The sequence below is a fragment of the Salmo trutta genome, unplaced genomic scaffold (assembly GCF_901001165.1).
Source record: "Salmo trutta unplaced genomic scaffold, fSalTru1.1, whole genome shotgun sequence".
Taxonomy (NCBI): domain Eukaryota; kingdom Metazoa; phylum Chordata; class Actinopteri; order Salmoniformes; family Salmonidae; genus Salmo; species Salmo trutta.
Window position 1 is genome coordinate 17,885,341 of NW_021822911.1, and position 25,779 is coordinate 17,911,119.

General features: G+C 41.4%; 1 protein-coding gene, 1 long non-coding RNA gene and 4 other non-coding genes across 6 annotated transcripts in view; 3 read left to right on the plus strand and 3 right to left on the minus strand.

The window, feature by feature from the left end:
- Nucleotides 1-6,570, plus strand: part of LOC115186389 (zinc finger protein 180-like) — a 48,427-nt gene extending 41,857 nt beyond the window's left edge. Inside the window, exon 2 of the mRNA XM_029746034.1 lies at nucleotides 5,550-6,570. Coding sequence (XP_029601894.1) covers nucleotides 5,550-6,491 — 942 coding nt within the window. The 3' untranslated portion in view covers nucleotides 6,492-6,570. The remainder of the gene's footprint in view (nucleotides 1-5,549) is intronic.
- Nucleotides 6,571-15,066: 8,496 nt separating this feature from the next.
- LOC115186700 (uncharacterized) lies at nucleotides 15,067-16,102 on the minus strand. The gene is made up of 2 exons (XR_003875841.1): nucleotides 15,999-16,102; nucleotides 15,067-15,598 (listed from the first exon to the last, which is right to left on the minus strand). It is a non-coding gene; the product is annotated as an uncharacterized LOC115186700 (long non-coding RNA).
- A 5,249-nt stretch (nucleotides 16,103-21,351) lies between these two features.
- On the plus strand, nucleotides 21,352-21,424 carry trnav-cac (transfer RNA valine (anticodon CAC)). Its single transcript has one exon. It is a non-coding gene; the product is annotated as a tRNA-Val (tRNA).
- Nucleotides 21,425-21,773: 349 nt separating this feature from the next.
- trnav-aac (transfer RNA valine (anticodon AAC)) lies at nucleotides 21,774-21,846 on the plus strand. The gene has a single exon. It is a non-coding gene; the product is annotated as a tRNA-Val (tRNA).
- Nucleotides 21,847-24,920: 3,074 nt separating this feature from the next.
- On the minus strand, nucleotides 24,921-24,993 carry trnav-uac (transfer RNA valine (anticodon UAC)). The gene has a single exon. It is a non-coding gene; the product is annotated as a tRNA-Val (tRNA).
- Nucleotides 24,994-25,333: 340 nt separating this feature from the next.
- On the minus strand, nucleotides 25,334-25,406 carry trnav-uac (transfer RNA valine (anticodon UAC)). The gene has a single exon. It is a non-coding gene; the product is annotated as a tRNA-Val (tRNA).
- Between the last annotated feature and the right edge of the window lie 373 nt (nucleotides 25,407-25,779).

The following is a 25,779-nucleotide window of genomic DNA, read 5'->3' on the forward strand; positions in this document are numbered from 1 at the left end:
GCTCGTCAATACCTCTTCAACGGAGGGTCCTGGGATGATGACTGATATGTCTAGAATCAGACGACGTAGAGAACAAGCTACCCCTTGTTTTCTCCGTTCCGTTTCCAAAAAGTGACTTAACATATATATTTGAGGAGGGTCTATCTGCTGACCGCAGACTGGGGGGCCACGGCATGTGGTGATTTTAATGTAGTGATGTTTTACTACACACCGTGACCCCCAATAGAGCCATGTGAGAGTTGGGTTGGCTACACCAAAGATTATGGATATACTGACAAGATGTCTCTCCGCCCTAACAAGGGGAGTCGTTGTCCACAAAGCTGCACTGTGGGTTGTCTATCTCCCACCTATCCTGTCTTTGGATTGGTGGATACATCTTATTATTGTAATCTATTGTTTATATTCTATGAGGGTTGTTGTCGTCAACCGCCTGTATTCAATGGAGAGAGATGCTAAGCTACTAGCATGAATATGCATAGCGATCTGGAGACAACTCCTATAGTGTTTTATCAAAGTTGTCGGTATGTCACGTGTCCACAAAACAACTTAATCATTACGAAACTTCTGTTAGATCAAGTAAACCTCACGTAGCAAATAAGCCATTCATTTTGTTGTTGACCAAATTCAACACTTTCCACATTGGGTTGATAATTGTTTCCACTTGGATACAACCTACTGTAACCTACTGGCATGACCTAGAGAGTTACAACCTACTGTAGCCTACTGGCATGACCTAGAGAGATACAACCTACTGTAACCTACTGGCATGACCTAGAGAGATACAACCTACTGTAACCTACTGGCATGACCTAGAGAGTTACAACCTACTGTAACCTACTGGCGTGACCTAGAGAGTTACAACCTACTGTAACCTACTGGCATGACCTAGAGAGTTACCACCTACTGTAGCCTACTGGCATGACCTAGAGAGATACAACCTACTGTAACCTACTGGCATGACCTAGAGAGATACAACCTACTGGCATGACCTAGAGAGTTACAACCTACTGGCATGACCTAGAGAGTTATAACCTACTGTAACCTACTGGCATGACCTAGAGAGATACAACCTACTGGCATGACCTAGAGAGTTACAACCTACTGTAACCTACTGGCATAACCTAGAGAGATACAACCTACTGTAACCTACTGGCATGTCCTAGAGAGATACAACCTACTGTAACCTACTGGCATGACCTAGAGAGTTACAACCTACTGTAACCTACTGGCATGACCTAGAGAGTTACAACCTACTGTAACCTACTGGCATGACCTAGAGAGATACAACCTACTGGCATGACCTAGAGAGTTACAACCTCCTGGCATGACCTAGAGAGTTATAACCTACTGTAACCTACTGGCATGACCTAGAGAGATACAACCTACTGGCATGACCTAGAGAGTTACAACCTACTGTAACCTACTGGCATAACCTAGAGAGATACAACCTACTGTAACCTACTGGCATGACCTAGAGAGATACAACCTACTGTAACCTACTGGCATGACCTAGAGAGTTACAACCTACTGTAACCTACTGGCATGACCTAGAGAGTTACAACCTCCTGGAATGACCTAGAGAGTTATAACCTACTGTAACCTACTGGCATGACCTAGAGAGATACAACCTACTGGCATGACCTAGAGAGTTACAACCTACTGTAACCTACTGGCATGACCTAGAGAGATACAACCTACTGTAGCCTACTGGCATGACCTAGAGAGTTACAACCTACTGTAACCTACTGGCATGACCTAGAGAGATACAACCTACTGTAGCCTACTGGCATGACCTAGAGAGTTACAACCTACTGTAACCTACTGGCATGACCTAGAGAGTTACAACCTACTGTAACCTACTGGCATGACCTAGAGAGATACAACCTACTGTAGCCTACTGGCATGACCTAGAGAGTTACAACCTACTGTAACCTACTGGCATGACCTAGAGAGATACAACCTACTGTAGCCTACTGGCATGACCAAGAGAGATACAACCTACTGTAGCCTACTGGCATGACCTAGAGAGTTACAACCTACTGTAACCTACTGGCATGACCTAGAGAGATACAACCTACTGTAGCCTACTGGCATGACCTAGAGAGTTACAACCTACTGTAACCTACTGGCATGACCTAGAGAGATACAACCTACTGTAACCTACTGGCATGACCTAGAGAGATACAACCTACTGTAACCTACTGGCATGACCTAGAGAGTTACAACCTACTGTAACCTACTGGCATGACCTAGAGAGATACAACCTACTGTAACCTACTGGCATGACCTAGAGAGATACAACCTACTGTAACCTACTGGCATGACCTAGAGAGATACAACCAACTGTAACCTACTGGCATGACCTAGAGAGTTACAACCTACTGTAACCTACTGGCATGACCTAGAGAGTTACAACCTACTGTAGCCTACTGGCATGACCTAGAGAGATACAACCTGCTGTAGCCTACTGGCATGACCTAGAGAGTTACAACCTACTGTAGCCTACTGGCATGACCTAGAGAGATACAACCTACTGTAACCTATTGGCATGACCTAGAGAGTTACAACCTACTGTAACCTACTGGCATGACCTAGAGAGTTACAACCTACTGTAACCTACTGGCATGACCTAGAGAGTTACAACTTACTGTAACCTACTGGCATGACCTAGAGAGATACAACCTACTGTAACCTACTGGCATGACCTAGAGAGTTACAACCTACTGTAACCTACTGGCATGACCTAGAGAGATACAACCTACTGTAGCCTACTGGCATGACCTAGAGAGATACAACCTACTGTAACCTACTGGCATGACCTAGAGAGATACAACCTACTGTAGCCTACTGGCATGACCTAGAGAGTTACAACCTACTGTAGCCTACTGGCATGACCTAGAGAGTTACAACCTACTGTAGCCTACTGGCATGACCTAGAGAGTTACAACCTACTGTAGCCTACTGGCATGACCTAGAGAGTTACAACCTACTGTAGCCTACTGGCATGACCTAGAGAGTTACAACCTACTGTAGCCTACTGGCATGACCTAGAGAGTTACAACCTACTGTAGCCTACTGGCATGACCTAGAGAGTTACAACCTACTGTAGTCTACTGGCATGACCTAGAGAGTTACAATCTACTGTAGCTTACTGGCATGACCTAGAGAGATAAAACCACTTTGATACAACCTACTGTAGTCTACTGGCATGACCTAGAGAGAAACAACCTACTGTAACCTACTGGCATGACCTAGAGAAATACAACCTACTGTAACCTACTGGCATGACCTAGAGAGTTACAACCTACTGTAGCCTACTGGTATGACCTAGAGAGATACAACCTACTGTAGCTTACTGGCATGACCTAGAGAGTTATGACCTAGAGAGATACAACCTACTGTAACCTACTGGCATGACCTAGAGAGATACAACCTACTGTAGTCTACTGGCATGACCTAGAGAGATACAATCTACTGTAGCGTACTAGCATGTTCTACAGAAATAAAACCACTGGTATGCAAGCATTTCTAAACTTTCTTCTGAATTTTATGGGGTATTGTGATGTCATTTTGAGGTGTTGTCTGAAGATTGATCATTTAAAAAAAGTAATCAATTTCAGAATAAGGCTGTAACGTAACAAAATGTGTAAAAAGGGAAGCGGTCTGAATGCACTATGTTCTGGGGCTGTCCCAAATAAAAATAAAAAATAGTATTTTATTTCTACCAATTGATTGGTTGAAATGTTATGACGTGTATTTGTTAATATAGACACACCCCGTGTGTTTAATAAAATCAACTGTATGTGCAGAACTTGAACTGAACTGATGCTTCAAGCGTTTGATTAAATAATTAACACACACAAATGACTTGAGGAAGCCAGAGGTCAATATAACCAGAAGAAAATAACCAATTCCCCACCTGCTGCTGGCCTTCGTTAATTCTGACGTTATGCTGCTGAAGTTTCCGGTAAAATAGGCAAACTTTTTTCATTTCCATTTGAAGTGCCAGTTTATCTTACAATTTCTGCTGATCTGCGTGCCAGTTATGAACGAGTTACAACACCTGTTTGGCCCCGCCACTTCCTGGGTCGGTGAAGTGAGATATTACATTTAAGGAATATATCCGAGTCTCACGCTCATCACCTGTGGAAGGCGGGGCTTCCAGCGAGGTGTGGATTTAATAGTATGTTGTACCTAGTTTCCCTCCTTCAGGGAACAGTTGTTGTAGTCACAACGTGTGGATTTAATAGTATGTTGTACCTAGTTTCCCTCCTTCAGGGAACAGTAGTTATAGTCATAATGTTACCCTTGTCATATGCTGTTTTTTTGTATTCTGAAATGCTCTCTAACTATGTAACATTTTTTGTCTCCTTATGTTACACTGGGAAAACAGTTTTATGGGCACAGAAATCCTAAGTCATTTCAGAGTTTGCTAAATCCAATGGTTTTAACCTAGAGTTACCTTAACTTTATTGACGACACCCAAATGGATACTGTCATTAACGCGGGTCTTAAATAATTACACATAATACTTAATACTGTAGCTGTTTAGTTAGCTGATCCAGGAAATCATTTTCTGAATGACAGTCACATGACAAACATCACGACATTTGTTGTTAGGTGAAGTTATGGGTCCTACAGTAGGTCTATGTTATTCTTAGGTGAAGTTATGGGTCCTACAGTAGGTCTATGTTGTTGTTAGGTGAAGTTATGGGCCAATTTGCCAAACACTTAGTTTACAAACCCTCATTGTCAGGCTGATGGAAAAGCCAAAGAGCATTTTACTGGTTGAAGTGTTTTTTTTAAGTACAAAGCGGTTGATTTGCAATGACGACACAAACATTATATTAAACAGAACATTCAAACGAGCCTTACAATTTTAATCCAAAGTAGTGTGAAATGTACTCATAAGCAACCTGTAAATGGAGGTTACTCCCCTGAGTTTTCCCCCATTCACATTCAGAATACATTGTGAAAAACTAAAATCTTTGTTCACCATTTTGGCTCCAGGCAGATACAGTACATCCATAACTATCGGTTTCCTCATTAGCAGGGAGGAGTTTCTACAACTAAATTGCATGTGCATCCCCCTCGTGCCGCAATTTTAGCAAGCACAGAAAGGGGCCTATATTGGAGACCAAAAGTTGTCTGGCACACTGCTTAGAGTTTCAACAACATGAATAACTTATTTTTAGCCTACAATCATCGATGTTACTACTAATGTGAAAACAAGACAATATATGACAATTTTTGCTCATTTTAAGACAATTGTCAAATAATTTTTACATTCATTACAGATGTCATTTCTTGTACAACATCATGGCTACGCCATTGGCATCATCTTTTACAGTGGATTTCTGCTGTTGTGGGCCTTTAACCATCTGTCTGACTTTGTTGTTCACACAGGAGAGAGACGGGACTACCGTGGGTCCTCTGGGGAGCCTCAACAACCTCGTGATGATGACAGGGCAGAGAGGAGTCTCTCCAGATCAGAACACCTCAAGAAACACCTACAGAGATCCACAGGGAAGAGAACTCACTGCTGCTCTGACTGTGGGAAGAGATTCACCTCCTCAGCAGGCATTAAAATTCATCAGAGAATCCACACAGGAGAGAAACCTTTTACCTGTACTCAATGTGGGAAGAGTTTTACTACATCTGGCCATCTGACTCTACACCAGAGAACACACACAGGAGAGAAACCTTATATCTGTGGTAAATGTGGGAAGAGTTTTACTGAGTCTAGCAGTCTGACTCAACACCAGAGAATCCACACAGGAGAGAAACCTTATAGCTGTGCTCAATGTGGGAAGAGTTTTGGTCAATCTGGAGATCTGACAGTGCATCAGAGAATACATACAGGACAGAAACCCTATAGCTGTGATCAATGTGGCAAGAGTTTTGTTGGATCTGGTCTGCTGACATTACACCAGAGAATCCACACAGGAGAGAAACCTCATAGCTGTGATCAATGTGGTACTAGTTTTACTACATCTAGCCATCTTATTGTACACCAGAGAACACACACAGGAGAGAAACCTTATAGCTGTGATCAATGTGGGAACAGTTTTACTCAGCTAAGCAACCTGATATCACACCAGAGAACACACACTGGAGATAAACCTTATAGCTGTGATCAATGTGGGAAGAGTTTTACTCAGCCAAGCAACCTGACACGACACCAGAGAACACACACAGGAGAGAAACCATATAGCTGTGATCAATGTGGGAAGTTTTTTTTTACATCGAGCCATCTGAAGATACACCAGAGAACACACACAGGAGAGAAACCTCATGGCTGTGATCAATGTGGGAAGAGGTTTGTTACATCTGGTCAGCTGACTTTACACCAGAGAACACACACAGGAGATAAGCCTTATAGCTGTGATCAATGTGGGAACAGTTTTACTCAGCTAAGCAACCTGATATCACACCAGAGAACACACACAGGAGAGAAATCCTATAGCTGTGACCAGAGACAATCTGATTAAAGATCAGAAAACACATGAAGGAGTTGTTTCATGATATCAATGAATTAATGTCACAATGTAGAATGTTTTAACATTGTAGAAGGAGTATTTTAATGATGTCACAATGTAGAACCCTAAACGTTTGTTCCCTGTTCTATTGATTTCAACATGATATGGATATTAGCCTCAGGGGGAATATCCAGGCTCTGAAATGGAAGAGTACTATTTATGAGATTTAACAAAAAGTGACTAACAAAAAAAGAGTTGTGTTACACATACCACGTTGTTGACCCACTTGAATCAAAATGCAACACTTCAAAATGTAGCTAGGTGTTTTCGACAAGTTGTCCTCTAACCAGTGATGTACACATTATTCCCAGATTCCATGCAACCTCATCTCCCTCCTCTCGGCACAATTGATTTTAGTGATGAGTTATGACAAATAAGTGTTGTGTTCCTTTGTTTAGCGACCCCTAAATGTATCACTCCAAAATGTAGCTGACTGTCTTTGGCAGGTTGTCCTCTAATCAGTGAGGTAAAATATATCTCCCATTTCCATGTGTTTTTTTAGTTGTGTTAGTTTCAACATCCCGTACAACCTGATTTCCCCCCTAATCGATATCAGTGATTTATTGCTACTTGTCAAAACAACAGCGTTTTTGGTGCTTGTACAGTTTATAAGTTGCTTGTTTTAAATAATACAAGTAATATGATTATTGTGGCAGATGTTTGTGTATGCAGTGTGGCCCATTTTATGTTTAGGTTTTCAATATATCACAAACTGTTTCTGCATATTGGTTATTGATTTGTACATGTTAAAACTGTGTTTTGACATTGGGGCTATCCCACCTAGAAAAATGTAATTGAAAATACTTTGAAAAAAGGACTATGCAACCAAATATTTATTTATGCAACCAACTGACAATTTTTGGTACAATTATATTGACATTGTTGCCCTGCTATTAGAATATCAGGGTTCATTCTCAGATGTGCCAACCCAAATGTACTAGAGCATGACATTGGGGACTGGGCCCCGATCCAACAACATGCCTATCTAGTGAACCCTGAGAAGAGAGAGAAGCTCGAAATCAGACATGTCCGTAGTAAGGACAACTTGGTTGCTGATTGTGGGCAGTTAAAAAGTTTTGTGTTTAGCCAGTGCGTTGCCATTGATTACAATTTATTTTGACTGGTTTTCCGTTTTGGAGATGAGTTTTATCTCTTATTCTTTTCCGTATTTTTCGTTCCAAGGGGACCAGAGTTCTAGAAGCTAGTGGGGGAAAAAATATAAAAAATTTGTTCCAGAAGCTAGTGAGTTTTAGGAAGACAAGGTTTTTTTTAATTGTTGACAGCCAGTAGACACCATGTTTATATTGTAGAAGGTGAAGCATTGTAGTTGATTATAATGTGAAATTGAAGTTGTTTTCTGTTGGTGGTAAGCAAACTTTTAAGGTGTTAGTCTTTGGTTTTTCCATTTTGTTTTGAGGTTGGACTTTAGCACGTCTAGCTCGTTAGCACGTCTAGCTCGTTAGCACATCTAGCTCGTTAGCACGTCTAGCTCGTTAGCACGTCTAGCTCGTTAGCACGTCTAGCTCGTTAGCACGTCTAGCTCGTTAGCACGTAGGACGCACTGATTGGTGTCACCTCGTTAGTCAGTATGTGTTACACCTGTGCTGGCTTGTCCATCTCGTTAGTGGGAAGGTGTTTCACCTGAGCTGGTCCAGGTTCTATTTAAGAGTGTCTGGCCCAGTGCTCCAGTTGTCTTGATACATGTGGAGAGTCAACACCTTTAGTTGCTCCACCTTTTTGGTTTGCTTCCTGTCTTTAAGTTTGGTGTGGGTTTTTCTTTTGTTTGCCTCTTCTTGGGCAGATTTAGTGGGTCTCATGGTGGGTGTCTTTTAGGTCCCAGTTGTTGTTACTAGTCAACTTTCAGTGGACACTGTGAGCAAAACTGCAAGATTATGTTATAATACTTTTATTGCATCAAATGGTTGTTTTATGCAACAGAATAGAGGGTTCTTAGAACTATTGTGTCTGTGTTCTACTGAGGATGGGCCTCTGGGAGAAAACACTGACAGGAGATTTACAATGTCTTTTGGGTGATTAAACCTAAAGAGACTGCATTCCAGAGCATGAGTTAATGTTTCTGTTCTATATGGTACCAGGGAGAGATGACCCCAGGGCCAGACCCTGGTCTCTACACAGAGTACTGTTTTTACAGCAGATACTGTCTGCTGAAAATTATAAGTATCTTTCATACAAATCTTAACCTTGTGACCCGTTCTATACATCTGTTGTTTGTCACGTAGGTTGAAAGGGGTGCAAAAGACCTTGGTTGTTTTGTTTCATGGCTCTCAATGAATCATCTGGGGGTGATTCGTCGACCAGCCATCATTATCGTAGAGCACTCAATTGATTCACTTTATAATTGTATGTTGTATTGACCTGCTCCCTTATTATTAAGTGAATAAAGATTTAGTTTAAGTATAACTCTGACTTGTGTGATAAGTTTGTCTCATTTGATATTAAAGAAATTAACCACATTTGGCGATGGGAATGTGAATCTTGACTTGGTGACTGACAACCTGGGTAAATGACCTGACGACCTGGGTAAATGACCTGGCTCCTGACGACCTGGGTAAATGACCTGGGTAAATGACCTGACTCCTGACGACCTGGGTAAATGACCTGGCTCCTGACGACCTGGGTAAATGACCTGACGACCTGGGTAAATGACCTGACTCCTGACGACCTGGGTAAATGACCTGACTCCTGATGACCTGGGTAAATGACCTGACGACCTGGGTAAATGACCTGTCTCCTGACGACCTGGGTAAATGACCTGGCTCCTGATGACCTGGGTAAATGACCTGACGACCTGGGTAAATGACCTGTCTCCTGACGACCTGGGTAAATGACCTGGCTCCTGATGACCTGGGTAAATGACCTGACTCCTGATGACCTGGGTAAATGACCTGACTCCTGATGACCTGGGTCAATGACCTGACTCCTGACGACCTGGGTCAATGACCTGGCTCCTGACGACCTGGGTAAATGACCTGACTCCTGACGACCTGGGTAAATGACCTGACTCCTGACGACCTGGGTAAATGACCTGGCTCCTGACGACCTGGGTAAATGACCTGACGACCTGGGTAAATGACCTGACGACCTGGGTAAATGACCTGTCTCCTGACGACCTGGGTAAATGTCCTGGCTCCTGATGACCTGGGTAAATGACCTGGCTCCTGATGACCTGGGTAAATGACCTGACTCCTGATGACCTGGGTAAATGACCTGACTCCTGACGACCTGGGTAAATGACCTGGCTCCTGATGACCTGGGTAAATGACCTGGCTCCTGACGACCTGGGTAAATGACCTGACGACCTGGGTAAATGACCTGATGACCTGGGTAAATGACCTGACTCCTGACGACCTGGGTAAATGACCTGGGTAAATGACCTGACTCCTGATGACCTGGGTAAATGACCTGACTCCTGACGACCTGGGTAAATGACCTGACTCCTGATGACCTGGGTAAATGACCTGACTCCTGACGACCTGGGTAAATGACCTGATGACCTGGGTAAATGACCTGATGACCTGGGTAAATGACCTGGCTCCTGATGACCTGGGTCAATGACCTGACTCCTGATGACCTGGGTCAATGACCTGGCTCCTGATGACCTGGGTAAATGGTGCACGAGGGATCCCTCTAACTTGGGATCTGAGGGAGACCACACTTCGGGAACAGAGCAGATGAACCCACCTTTAATCTGAGTGGATACCACAACTCAAACCTAGTTTTCTTTTAAAGAATGAGGTGAGCAAAACATGCAAGTGCAGGCTCAGAGTGTGTATTCCTGTGTGTGATATATTTAGGCTGAATATCGATATAAGATATATATCCTGATATTTTTTCAGCAAAGTGAGAGCAAATGTTCAGTCAAAGTCAAAGCCAGATATGACATGTCTCAAGTAGTTTTATTGAAACCGGCTATTTCAGTGAACAGTTGAAAAATCAAATGAATAAATAATAAACAGGGCTCTTCACCTGGTTCAGATTAAATGCTCAGCTGTTCAAATAACAATAACATGTAAACATAAACACTGTATAACAACAGGAGTACCTTTTTTGAAATCAAAGCTCCATAAGGTGCACATTTAAATAAATACAAATATCTTAAACAAAAACAGCCTATAAAATAAAACAGGCCTATCTTTTTCTGAAATAAATATTATATATATTTATGAGAAAAGTCAACTTTTTTTTTAGTTTGACAACTTTTAAATGGCTTATTAAAATCAAATTACAGATTTCTTCTCCTTTCTAACAAATCCACAGATGCAAATAACGAACATTACAAAATAATAAAATATGACAAACCCTAGTAAGGGCAGGAATTATATATAAATAAAGAACAAAATAAAGTGCTCAGTTTGAGAAAATGTTTTTTAAACATCAGCCTGAGATTACCATTTGCTTTTTGTTAACTCAATTTCTCATCTGAACAGCCTCAACCAGTTGCACAAGAAACAGACTATCAACTCAATAAACATTTTCCCCCTCTTTTTTTACTTTGATAAACAGTAATGCTGTCTTGAGGTAGACATTAGAAGACAAGCGTGTCCTCCTTCGTTTAAAGATTTTGTGCGAGAAACACCAGCCTGTCAACGGCATCCGGCTTCAGAGATGCTCTGTGGCAGGTCACGATATTGCCACTGCAGCTGAAAACCCTTTCGGAGGGTGAACTGGTAGCTGGTACCAAGAGATACTTTTTTGCCAGGTGGCTCAGAGCTGGAAAGACAACTTCATGATCCTTCCACCACTTGAGGGGATCAGTGTCACTCTCCACACTTGCTGACTGCAAGTAACTTGACAGTTCATTTTCAATAGCCTCCCTCTTGGTTGGTGGCGCAGTGGTGGTGGCTGTGCGCTGCTTGAAGAAGCTTGCCAGTGTCTTAGCTTTTGGTGCCACTGCTGCTTCTCCATCTGCAGGCTCAGGCACAGTTGGCACACGTAGGTGAGGTGGTTGACAGCTGCTCTGATCAGCCAGTAGCGTCTCCACCTCCAGCTCTGTGCTTCAATGCATCAACTTTTTCACTTGGGATATAGGTGGCCCTGAAGCGTGGATCCACAAATGAAGCCATCTCCAATAGGTCAGTAGTGGCTGGGTCAGAATACTTGCGGTTGAGGTACTCAACAATGCTGGTCTTGATCGATTTGCAAAGCTCGCTATCACCCTCTTCACATGCCAGGAGACTTTCGTTAAAAAGGTGCAGCACAGGTTTTACATATGATAGAGTGACGTACTCCTCACCTGACAAAGCATCGGTAAAGTCCTGGAGAGGTTTCAGGACCTTTTGGACTGCTTCTAGGACCTCTAAGTCCTGCCAGGTAGGGACAAGGTGCCTGGTCTTTTTGTCATTAGACAGGACTTTGGCCAGTGCTCCTTCCTGCTCCAGGACTCTCTCTATCATCTGCTGCCTTGATCCCCAGCGTGTGGCAGACTCGGTTATGAGTTGGTGACTTGGCAGACCCAGCTGAATCTGGACTTCAGCAAGATGTCTCCTTTTCTTCCAGCTGTACGAAAAACAGCTTACAATTCTCTTGCACAGAGAAATGGCCCGGGTGACGCGCTTGTCATTCATGCCATGTCCTGTCAGAATCATAAAAAAAACTATTAAACAAATGTGCTTATGCGAGAAATTTGACTCTGTTTTCACTTTAACACACTCATTCAACTAAGTGCTTTCCAAAATCAAGCTTTAGAAATATTCTACATTAATATTTTCTTGTTTCATAGTTTATTTTTTTAATCAACGCCAGTCCTAATCATAAATATCAAATATTATATTCATTTATTTTCTGAATTTTAATCCTGTAAGTGATTTTGATGTATTATTATTTTTGTATAATTTATAAATGATGACTATACTGTATGTACATTTACTCATGTTTCGTTCTTGTTGTTGTTCTTAGTATTTAATGCTACTTCATATTTCTACTCCACTAAAAACTCCACAATGTTTAGGCCGACCTACGTGTCAACATTAGTTTCTAGTTACTTTGCAGTTGGCTCTTTCAATCCAGAGAAAAAACTATAGTCTATCATAATAACTAAATATGTTACCTTGATGATATCAACAGGCTAACCAGCATTTTAAAGTCATAATTACCTCACCTTTACCAGCTGTAACATTAAAGTGGTAAACACATCAATGCATCACTAATTCTTATCCAATAACCTAATAAATATGGTTCTGAAATCTACCATCCTGTATTGGAAGTGATTTTTCTTTTACCACTTTATGTTTTGTAATGAAAAAGTAATATTTGAAATATGTTTTTTTCTTTAAAGTACTTTATTTTGTGTTTTATTAATCAATTTTTGGCCAAGACAGCAGCATAAAACAAAAAAAGTTGCAGACAAGACACAAAGGAAAATAATGAAAAACTAATATTTTTATCTACTTAATCAATTTTTTGGCCAAGACAGCAGCATAAAACAAAAAAAAGTTGCAGACAAGACACAAAGGAAAATAATGAAAAACTAATATTTCTTTAAAGTACTTTGTTTTCTGTTTTATTAATCCATTTTTGGCCAAGACAGCAGCATAAAACAAAAAAAAGTTTTAGACAAGACACAAAGGAAAAAATAATGAAAAAGTAATATTATAATATGTTTTTTACTTTAAAGTACTTTATGTTTTGTGTTTTATTAATCCATTTTTGGCCAAGACAGCAGCATAAAACAAAAAAAAGTTGCAAAGGAAAAAAGAATGAAAAAGTACTATTGTAATCAGTAAAATGTGTGAATAGTCCTTAAAACACTGCACTCCCCAATAGCCAAGTGTAGTCTGACCGAAGCACTGCATCCTCAGCCGCTCGTTCAGCTCCACCGCTTTGACCACGTTGCTCCCGTTGTCGGTTGTTATAGCAACCGGATGCTTTTCTCGGGAGTTTCCCAGCTTGCGTCCTGCAAGGCCTCAGCTATATGCTCACCGGTGTGATCCTGGGGGGGGAAATAACTTGTTTTGGAGACGACACGACGCTGTTTTCATCATCATCTCAGGCTCACATGTCCTGCTCGACCACATATCGCTGGTCAACGCAAAATGGGTCCCGTTAGCGAGCCGGTCAGCAAGGCTCTGCCTGACTTCAGTGGACATTTGTGGCAGTGCTTCTCGTGCAAAGTAGTTGGGAAGCTCATATCTCGGGTCCATAGTTTTCAGTAGCTTTTTGAATCCGACTTGTTCCACAGTTGCAACAGGGACCATATCTTTAGCAATGTGATAGGACACCGCTTTAGTTATAGTACACCACTTGCCAATTTTCTTTTCATTAGGCACCACACTGCGGGAAAATGAAGTTTGCAGTGAGCTTTGTTTCGGGGCTGGAGCTTTTTCGGGTTGTCGACGGCTTGCGGCTGGGGCTTCTGCAGCGCGCAGTTTCACACACTCTTCGTATTGCAGTTTGTGCCACTGTTTTAGGTGGTGAAAAAGATTTGTAGTGCTGGAACTTTTTTTATGGCACTGCCTACATATAACGTGATTTTGTTGCTCATCTGATACTTTGAATCCGAACCATCTCCAAATGACTGAGCCAATGCTTTTTCTTTTACTAACCAATTCCTCGTCAAAACGCTCCGCAGACGCTGTTGCTTCCTCCATGTTTGTTGAAGTGTCTGTTCCTGCCCCTCCGCCCTCTGTGCATGAAAGAGGAGGCGCGGGGAGCAGCGCAGAGAGCTCCGGGTCTGCAGCTTGCTTGGAGCAAGGATCAAAGCGCAAATTTCAACTATATCGATATATGCGAAATGGTCTAATTTCATATCACATTTAAAATATATATCGATATATCGCCCAGCCCTAGTCAGGCTGATAAGAACAATTCTTATTTTGTATAACGGGTCACTTACGCTTCGAACACACCGACTGCGTCGTTGCATCACTGCTACGTAACATTTTGCGCAGCTACGCAAAGATACTGACGCAGGAACCTTTTGCAGATGGTCGCATGCGGTTGTACACATGGAGGAGATAATCATTTTCGCAGTATCCTCAAAACCGTGTCTTTTTGACACAACTGCTGACAGCTACAGGGACATAAACACAAAAAAATGCTGCTTGGAGACCAAGTGTCCAGATAGTAGGATTGCCAGGTCAGTTTAGTAGTGAGCACGTGCTAGATGTGGCTAGTTAGCTAGCTAGCTAACCTAGCTTGCTAACCTAGCCAATGAGGTGTGTGTGTGTGTGAAAGAAATAGTCAAATACATTATGCTAGTTACTACCCCTGATAACTTTACCAAATAATCATGTTTGAAAGAGTGAGTGTGTATGTCATAAATAGTCCTAGAAATGGTAGATACTACTGTACCCCTGATAATTTGGTCAGATAACCGTGTGTGTGTCTATGTGTACAGTAGGTGACATATCCATGATAGCTATCTAATAACTATAGGTATGCTAGGTAATGGTTTGGCTTATCATGTCTATGTAGAAGAAGACTGTAGGAGGAAGTGGAGAGGACTCAGGGACAGGTATCAGAGAGAGAGAAGGGCAGAGAAAGAGAAGAAGAGGTCTGGTTCAGCAGCTTCAGGCCAGCAGCCTTGGTGCTTCTGCTCTGGATCCATTTATTGTGCCTTGGGCAACGAGTGGCAATTTTACAGCCAGACCCTCTACTACATCATCCACAAGTGTTGTCCCCACCGGTGCATCAAGACCCTCAACGTCACCTACAAGTGCGACCATCGCCTCCACCGGTGCAGCGAGACCCTCTACAATGTCTACATCATCCACAAGTATGACCACCATCGGTGCAGCCATGGAAGACGATGAAATGGAGGAAGCACCTCTGGATCTAGGACCACCTGAGATTATTATGAACCTCACGGAAGTGACCACTGAGGACCTCGTTGAACAGGATGTGGCCGTGGAGACAAACAGAGAGAGAAACGAAGAGGAACAACGTCACACCAGGCGTCATCGAAGGTTCCAGATCCACTCAACTCATTTCAGCAGAGGCTCCTCCAAGCCGTCGAGAGGGATGCAGCCCAACCTGATGCTCACAGGAAGGAGGATGAAGAGACCCTCTTTGCCATGAGCCTGGTGCCAACCCTGAAGAGGCTGCCTCAGCAAAGAAAAGCAGCAGTCGAAGTTAAAACGTATCAGCTGCTTTTCCAAGCCCAGTTCAATGGTACGTTTTTTTTCTTCTCCACATCACAGGTAGTGTCATAAGTGTTGTGACAGTGAAGTAGGTCATTCTTTACAGTATACTCATGTAGGCTAATTGGTATTTCAGATCAAAGTATTAATATGAGGCAAATGTACAGCTGTTGTTTCTAGGTTAGAAAATATCCCTAAACAACAGTTTACTGTCTAAATATTTTCCTGTCATATTCATCTTTATCTCTGAAATACAAATTCCATGAGTAAACAGCAAGTATTACCAACTTTACTGCACTGTTCCAATATTTATGCCTCTAACTACACTATACAAGCAGTATTTAGTTCACATAAATCTCACCTTTTATGGTTTTCTTTTATGTTAAGCTTGTATGTGTTGTTTTTCTCTTCCCTTCCAGAGATGGAGTCCATTTAGCCGACCAGCTCACAGGAAGGACAGGAAGAGGAGAGGAGTCGTCTGGTTGTTGTTTTTCTCTTCCCTTCCAGAGATGGAGTCCATTTAGCCGACCAGCTCACAGGAAGGACAGGAAGAGGAGAGGAGTCGTCTGGTTGTTGTTTTTCTCTTCCCTTCCAGAGATGGAGTCCATTTAGCCGACCAGCTCACAGGAAGGACAGGAAGAGGAGAGGAGTTGTCTGGTTGTTGTTTTTCTCTTCCCTTCCAGAGATGGAGTCCATTTAGCCGACCAGCTCACAGGAAGGACAGGAAGAGGAGAGGAGTTGTCTGGTTGTTGTTTTTCTCTTCCCTTCCAGAGATGGAGTCCATTTAGCCGACCAGCTCACAGGAAGGACAGGAAGAGGAGAGGAGTTGTCTGGTTGTTGTTTTTCTCTTCCCTTCCAGAGATGGAGTCCATTTAGCCGACCAGCTCACAGGAAGAGGAGAGGAGTCGTCTGGTTGTTGTTTTTCTCTTCCCTTCCAGAGATGGAGTCCATTTAGCCGACCAGCTCACAGGAAGGACAGGAAGAGGAGAGGAGTTGTCTGGTTGTTGTTTTTCTCTTCCCTTCCAGAGATGGAGTCCATTTAGCCGACCAGCTCACAGGAAGGACAGGAAGAGGAGAGGAGTTGTCTGGTTGTTGTTTTTCTCTTCCCTTCCAGAGATGGAGTCCATTTAGCCGACCAGCTCACAGGAAGGACAGGAAGAGGAGAGGAGTTGTCTGGTTGTTGTTTTTCTCTTCCCTTCCAGAGATGGAGTCCATTTAGCCGACCAGCTCACAGGAAGGACAGGAAGAGGAGAGGAGTTGTCTGGTTGTTGTTTATCTCTTCCCTTCCAGAGATGGAGTCCATTTAGCCGACCAGCTCACAGGAAGGACAGGAAGAGGAGAGGAGTTGTCTGGTTGTTGTTTTTGACCTCCCTCATTGTACCTTTCTTTTCACACACGTCCGTTCCGTTTAAATTCAGTCAATTCATAGTCATTTGTTTATAAAGTCTCGGGATAGCATTCATTATTAGTGTTACATAGATTTCTGAATTGACAGAATTGAAACTCAATACACTGAAGAATTCACAGATGCTCTTTTTTAAATGTTTACACGCACACACACCTCTTTCAATAGTTGTATTTTTTTAAACATTTTTTACACGTACCGGTCATGTTCTTTCCTGTACTTGAATACTTATTAAATTATGTTTTCATAGTCAGTTGTTTCAGTTGTTTATAAATATCTCATTTAGACTTAATCTGCTCATTTCTTCCCTACACCTTCGCAGATCTAAGACAAGATGAAAGTAAAAACACATTCTCTTCCTAATTCATTTTTTTCCCACCTGTATTTTGTCAGGCCAGTGAACATGGTGTTAAACTGTACTATTTGTATGGACCCTAGGTTACCCTTTCTCTTAGTTATCATACTAACTGTATGTCGTATAACCTTAATTAGTGCTCCTGCTCACCTGATGTACCATGCCAGGTGTGTATAATACTGACGTTAATGAGAGAGGGAAGGGGTTTTAAGGTGTGGTCTTTACTCCCAAATGTCACTTAAATATAGCTTCCAAATGAAGAGAGACAATGATACATAAAGTAATCTGGGGAAAAAATGATATTTTATGGACAACGGTGGATGGTTCTTAAAATAACCTTTGTGTTATTGGGCTCTTCAAAGAGCTGTTTCACTCCACGGCATACTGCCATGGAACTTCACCTGCTGGCGATGAGAAGTAGGTGGTCAGCTTCTCCCTCACCTGGAGTGCCTGTCTGGGGGCGTTGTTGGCATTTGGCTTCCTTTGATTGTGTTGGCTGTGCTAGCTGCGTTAGCTGTGCTAGCCGTTTTAGCTGTGCTAACTGTGCTAGCTGTGTTAGCTGTGCCAGCTGTGCTAATCCAAATTTATGGTTTTAAAAAAGGGCAAAATTAAAGACAGATCGTAACTGTAGGTGCTGAACTCTCTGTGTCGTTTTAAAGCAATAGTCGTTTTGTCGTCCCTAAAACGTCTGAAACATATATTTTGCTTTGACCGTGCTGCAGGTCACCTAACTGTTTGGTTACATGCAATACGCTTTGTGTGGACTTCACCGGACAGCGGTTGCTCTCTGGTTTTGAGATGAAAACAAATGTCTAGTTTAATTTATTCTGCCGCTGTGTCTAGTAGTAGTACCATCAACAGACAGCAGGGGGCAGTAGAACCTGTCTTCACAGTGGAAAGGCAGACACAGTGGATTCATTTGTCTTTAATAAGATCAAACTGAACTAACTGCTATCTTGAAATGTTGAAAAAGTGTTTTTAAATAGGCATCCTATCATTTGAAAATTAGTTGAAAGGCTAAGTGATTCTCCTCCTGAGAAGAAGCTGACAGCCTTCAAACAGAGCAAAAAAAGTGGTCCCAAACAACATGTCAAAATGAATAAAAAAATGATACAGCTGTCTTTAATAAGATCAAACTGAACTAACTGCTATCTTGAAATGTTGAAAAAGTGTTTTTAAATAGGCATCCTATCATTTGAAAATTAGTTGAAAGGCTAAGTGATTCTCCTCCTGACAAGAAGTTGACAGCCTTCAAACATAGTGCAAAAAAAGTGGGCGTGAACATAGAATATTTTTGGGCCAAAAAAAAGAATATACAGCTGTCTTTAATAAGATCAAACTGAACTAACTGCTATCTTGAAATGTTGAAAAAGTGTTTTTAAATAGCTCAATCTTATCACTCAATATGAGTCCAAATCTGTCACTTCCAGGACTGCTCATTTTGTCAAAAATGAAAAAATTAACAACTCACAGCTGTGTTAATAGACCCAACTCAAACATCTGCTACCTTGAAATGTCCAAAAAAGGTATTTAAATGGGCCTACCAGACATCTTCTTGAGAGAAGATAAGGTCAGGGACTCCTGACTGACTCTCTGTCATGTTGAAATAGGTTCTCCTGTCTTACTTTCTGTCATGTTGAGATTGGTTTCCCTGTCTTACTTTCTGTCATGTTGAGATTGGTTAGTTCTTCTTGAGAGAACTAACCCAAAATTAGTCCAACTAACCCAAAATTAGTCGAAAGGCTAAGGGATTTTCTAAATAGCTCAGTCTTATCACTCAATATGAGTCAAAATCTGTCACTTCCAGGACTGCTCATTTTGTCAAAAATGAAAAAAATAACAACTCACAGCTGTGTTAATAGACCCAACTCAAACATCTGCTATCTTGAAATGTCCAAAAAAGGTATTTAAATGGGCCTACCAGACATCTTCTTGAGAGAAGACAAGGTCAGGGACTCCTGACTGACTTTACTCTCCGTCATGTTGAAATATGACAAAAGCTCTAGGCTGTTTTTAACCACTTCCGGTTGTCACAGGAAGTTCTTACTCAACACACGTTGTCTTTGGGGTAGACATAAACAGAATCCTGAATAAGAAGTCTCTACCTTAATAATTGACTGAATGACACATGGTTGAGTTGAGTAATTTTCACTATCTGCAGGTGGCCATATGACAATAGCTCTAGGCTGTTTTTAACAACTTCCGGTTGTCACAGGAAGCTCTTGCTTCACACACGTTGTCTTTGGGGTAGTCTCAGTCCTGTCTGATGCTGTCTGGTCAGTGAAACAGTCTGTCTCAGTCCTGTCTGATAAGTGAAACAGTTTGTCTCAGTCCTGTCTGGTCAGTGAAACAGTCTGTCTCAGTGCTGTCTGATGCTGTCCGGTCAGTGAAACAGTCTGTCTCAGTCCTGTCTGATGCTGTCTGGACAGTGAAACAGTCTGTCTCAGTCCTGTCTGATGCTGTCTGGTCATAAAGAGTATAACATTGTTGCTGCCCGTAGCGTTGAAGGCAAGGGAAGCCAGTGAGAATTTGGCTTCCTTTGATTGTGTTGGCTGTGCTAGCTGTGTTAGCTGTGTTAGCTGTGCTAGCTGTGTTAGCTGTGCTAGCTGAGTTAGCTGTGCTAATCCAAATTTATGGTTTTAAAAAAGGGCAAAATTAAAGACAGATCGTAACTGTAGGTGCTGAACTCTCTGTGTCGTTTTAAAGCAATAGTCGTTTTGTCGTCCCTTAAACGTCTGAAACAGTTCGAAACCAGGCGGAAACAACGCTCATTGACAAATTCAAGAAGTACCGTAATGGTAACAGAGAATTTCATTAGTGCCTTATTTTGGAAATTCGAATACCTGCCATGAATATCTTTAAAATTCCGTTTACTCCTTGCAGCTAATTGTACCAGCAGTTTCTGTACTGTCGTGGTTATCACATTCGCTTTACACGCGAAAGGTCCTCGGTTTGAAACCGGGCAGAAACAGTGCTCTTTGACACATGCAGTAGGTACTGTACTTTAAACAGAGAATAATTGTTTTCATAAATGCCTTATTTTGGAAATTCGAATACGTGCCATGAATATCTGTAAAATTCGGTTTACTTCTTGCAGAAAAATCAAGCAGCAGTTTATGCGGTCTAGTGGTTATCACTTTTGCTTCACACGCGAAAGGTCCCTGGTTCGAAACCGGGCAGAAACAGTGCTCTTTAACACGTGCAGTAGGTACTATACTTTTAACAGAGAATAGTTATTTTCATAAATACCTAATTTTGGAAATTTGAACACGTGCCATGAATATCAGTAAAATTCGGTTTACTCCTTGCAGATAATTGTAGCAGCAGTTTCTGTAGTGTAGTGGTTATCACGTTTGCTTCACACGCGAAAGGTCCCTGGTTCGAAACCGGGTGGGAACAACGCTGATTGACACATTCAAGAAGTACTATAGCGGTAACAGAGAATTTCATTAATGCCTTATTTTGGAAATTTGAATACGTGCCATGAATATCTGTAAAATTCGGTTTACTCCTTGCAGAAAAATCAAGCAGCAGTTTCTGTAGTGTAGTGGTAATCACATTTGCTTAACACGCGTAAGGTCCTCGGTTCGAAACCGGGTGGAAACAGTGCTCTTTGTCACGTGCAGTAGGCACTGTACTTTTAATAGAGAATAGTTATTTTCATAAATTCTGTATTTTGGAAATTCGAATACGTGCCATGAATATCTCTAAAATTCGGTTTACTCCTTGTAGCAAACTGTAGCAGCAGTTTCTGTAGTGTAGTGGTTATCATGTTGGCTTAACACGCGAAAGGTCCCTGGTTCGAAACAGGGCGGAAACAATGCTCATTGACACATTCAAGAAGTACTATAGCGGTAACAGAGAATTTCATTAATGCCTTATTTTGGAAATTCGAATACGTGCCATGAATATCTGTAAAATTCGGTTTACTGCTTGCAGATAATTGTAGCAGCAGTTTCTGTAGCGTAGTGGTTATCACGTTCGCTTCACACGCGAAAGGTCCCTGGTTCGAAACCGGGCGGAAACAATGCTCATTGACACATTCAAGAAGTACTATAGCGGTAACAGAGAATTTCATTAATGCCTTATTTTGGAAATTCGAATACGTGCCATGAATATCTTTAAAATTCGGTTTACTCCTTGTAGCAAAATGTAGCAGCAGTTTCTGTAGTGTAGTGGTTATCACGTTTGCTTAACACGCGAAAGGTCCTCGGTTCGAAACCGGGTGGAAACAGTGCTCTTTGACACGTCCAGTAAGGTACTGTACTTTTAACAGATAAAAGTTATTTTGATAAATTCTGTATTTTGGAAATAAGAATACGTGCCATGAATATCAGTAAAATTCGGTTTCCTCCTCGTAGCTAACTGTAGCAGCAGTTTCTGTAGTGTAGTGGTTATCACGTTCGCTTAACACGCGAAAAGTCCTCGGTTCGAAACCGGGCGGAAACAGTGCTCTTTGACACGTGCAGTAGGCACTATACTTTTAACAGAGAATAGTTAATTTAGTAAATTCTGTATTTTGGAAATTCGAATACGTGCCATGAATATCTGTAAAATTCGGTTTACTCCTTGTAGCTAAATGTAGCAGCAGTTTCTGTAGTGTAGTTGTTATCACGTTTGCTTCACATCAGAAAAGTCCTTGGTTCGAAACCGGGCGGAAACAACGCTCATTGACACATTCAAGAAGTATCATAGTGGTAACAGAGAAATTCGTTAATGCCTTATTTTGGAAATTTTAATACGTCCCATGAATATCGGTAAAATTCGGTTTACTCCTTGTAGCTAATTGAAGCAGCAGTTTCTGTATTCTAGTGGTTATCACGTCGAACCGAAGACGCGAAAGGTCCTCGGTTCGAAACCGGGTGGAAACAGTTCTCTTTGACATGTGCAGTAGGTACTATACTTTTAACAGAGAATAGTTATTTTCATAACTACCTAATTTTGGAAATTTGAACGCTTGCCATGAATATCTGTAAAATTCCGTTTACTCCTTGTAGCAAACTGTAACAGCAGTTTCTGTAGTGTAGTAATTATCACGTTTGCTTCACACGCGAAAGGTCCCTGGTTCGAAACCGGGTGGAAACAATGCTCATTGACACATTCAAGAAGTACTGTAACAGAGAATTTCATTAATGCCTTATTTTGGAAATTCGAATACGTGCCATGAATATCTGTAAAATTCGGTTTACTCCTTGTAGCAAAATGTAGCAGCAGTTTCTGTAGTATAGTGGTTATCACGTTCGCAACCTGTTGAGGCCAGGGGGCAGGATCTTATCCCGGTATTGGGATTCATTGTCATGTGACCATGGCGGGGAATTCAAAACTGCAAGAGTAATCATTTCAAATAATCAAATAATCAACTATTTTCCTCCATTTGAAAGATATATCTCCTAAATCTAACCACGCTGTCCGATTTTCAGAGGCTTTACGGAGAATGCATAAAGTTAGGTTATGTTAGGAGAGTACATTGACAATAGCTGTGTGTAATGTTTAGCCAATTCAAAGAAGGGCATCAACAGACAGAAAACTAGCTAGAATTATGCACTTACCTTTGACAATCTGCATCAGATGACACTCATAGGACATTATGTTATACAATACATGCATTTTTAGTTCCATCAAGTTCATATTTATATCCAAAAACAGCATTTACAGTCGCGGTGAAATTCAGAATTTTTTTCGGCTCGAATGCTCCCAGTGAATCCAGCATTACAAATCACGGAATTACTATTCGAAAACATTGGTAAATTATAATATTGTCATTCAAAGAATAATATATTATCATCTCGTAATTGCTACCGAATGGCCAGATCTCAAAATAACTTTACTGGGAAATCACATTTTGCTATAAACTGGGTACTATGCTAAGAACAATAGGCTAAGCTATAAGCTAAGCTATACAGTTAGCATCATCTAATATCGATAAATAACATTGTAAATATCCCCTTACCTTTGATTATCTCCATCAGAAGGCACTGCCAGGTCCAGAACAAATGTGCTTTCTTTTGACAAAGTTCATAATTTATGTCCAAATAACACCAAATAGTTAGCGTTCAGTAGGCTCCCACAAAATGAGTTGGTAGGTGTAAAGTCACGCCGAAAAGCTAAAAAAAACCTAGTAAATAATCTATTTACGTTTGTTCAAACATGTCAAACGTTGTTTAGCATTAATCTTTTGGTCCATTTTTAACGTGAAACATCAGTAAACATCAGTAATATTTTCACACAACCTATCAAGTGTCTAGAATAAACGATTATGACAAAGACACTCTTCTCAGATTTATGCGCAGGCGCAAAAAATGAAGTGATGACGTGTCAACTTGTAAGCATTCTAATTCGGTCTGTATTCATCACAGATGCTTCAAACAACTTTCTAAAGATCGTTGACATCTAGTGGAAGCAGTAGGAGTTGCGAACTGAATCCTTTCTCACTGTGGTATCTATAAAACAATGACACTAAATAGTACAGTCACAAAATTCTCATTTTTTTAAATCTATTTTTCACAGGTTTTTGCCTGCAATATGAGTTTTGTTATACTTACAGACACCATTCAAACTGTTTTAGAAAATTCAGAGTGTTTTCTATCCAAATCTGGTAATAATATGCATATCCTAGCTTCTGAGTTGGTGTAGGAGGCAGTTAAAAATGGGCACATATTTTTTTCAAAATTCTCAATACTGCCCCCGTGGCCCGTAGAGGTTAACCTGTATGAGTGTGTTTGGGTTGTGTGGTTGTTGTTTGGTCCCGTGTGCAAGAGGTTTAATAACCAGAACTTTAGAGAGATGATAACGGAGCAGATGGTGAGCTACGGACCGAGTGAAAGTTCAGATCAATGAGACGACAAGTACCTACCGCCGAGCAAGCCTGTTCCCCTTTTTCTTTGAAGAGGGGGATTTGTAATAAAGATAATCTAACGTTTTACCTAATGATCTATAAGGAGGGCATTTGCACAACATGCTTCACAACAGCACACAACAAAATTCCAGAGACATATTGAGCAACCAACTGATACCAATCACGACCACACCCAGAGACAGATGGCTGACTTAAGCACTCACACAAAAATGTCAAGACATGAAAGCGCCCTAGCCACACGAACTGACCACTGGTGTAAAAAACAACATTCCATGAATATCGTAACCACCCAGACACGAATTAGCAGAAAACACACTTAGGGGTGTTGGACTCCGAGGACAAAGGACACTGCCCAGGGCCAATGGGAAGTCGACACCACCTGGAGAATGGACCGTCCCTCCACTCATCGACCAGTCAGGAGAGCGGACCTACTAGACTCAACCTACGTCAACACACTGTTATTTCATTGTATAAATTGGATGCACACCATGTTTCGGCGCTCTCTTCCGCTAGTTCCCTATGAGCTAAACGAAGGAGTCCGTGCACGCTTTGCCAAATATCTTTGTCTCATAATAAAATGCCTTACTATAATTGAATCCACCCGGTCCAGCGTCCTGACTTGGTCTCCTTCTCAAGTAACTGATCATCAACACGTGTCAAAGAGCACTGTTTCCGCCCGGTTTCGAACCGAGGACCTTTCGCGTGTAAAGCAAACGTGATAACCACTACACTACAGAAACTGCTACTTAATTTTCCTGCAAGGAGTAAACCGAATTTTACAGATATTCATGGCACGTATTCAAATTTCCAAAATAATGAATTTCTCTGTTACCACTATGGTACTTCTTGAATGTGTAAATGAGCGTTGTCCCCGCCCGGCTTCGAACCGTGGACTTTTCGCGTGTGAAGCAAACTTGATAACCACTACACTACAGAAACTGCTGCTACATTTAGCTACAAGGAGTAAACCGAATTTTACAGATATTCATGGCACGTATTCGAATTTCCAAAATACAGAATTTATGAAAATAACTTTTCTCGGTTAAAAGTACAGTACCTACTGCACTTGTCAAAGAGCACTGTTTCTGCCCGGTTTCAAACCGAGGACCTTTCGCGTGTAAAGCAAATGTGATAACCACTACACTACAGAAACTGCTATTTAATTTTTCTGCAAGGAGTAAACCGAATTTTACAGATATTCATGGCACGTATTCGAATTTCCAAAATAAAGAATTATTGAAATTCTCTGTTACCACTATGGTACTTCTTGAATGTGTCAATGAGCGTTGTTTCCGCCCGGTTTCGAACCAGGGACTTTTCGCGTGTGAAGCAAACATGATAACCACTACACTACAGAAACTGCTGCTACATTTAGCTACAAGGAGTAAACCGAATTTTACACATATTCATGGCACGTATTCGAATTTCCAAAATTAGGGATTTATGAAAATAATTATTCTCTGTTAAAAGTACAGTACCTACTGCACATGTCAAAGAGCACTGTTTCCGCCCGGTTTTGAAACGAA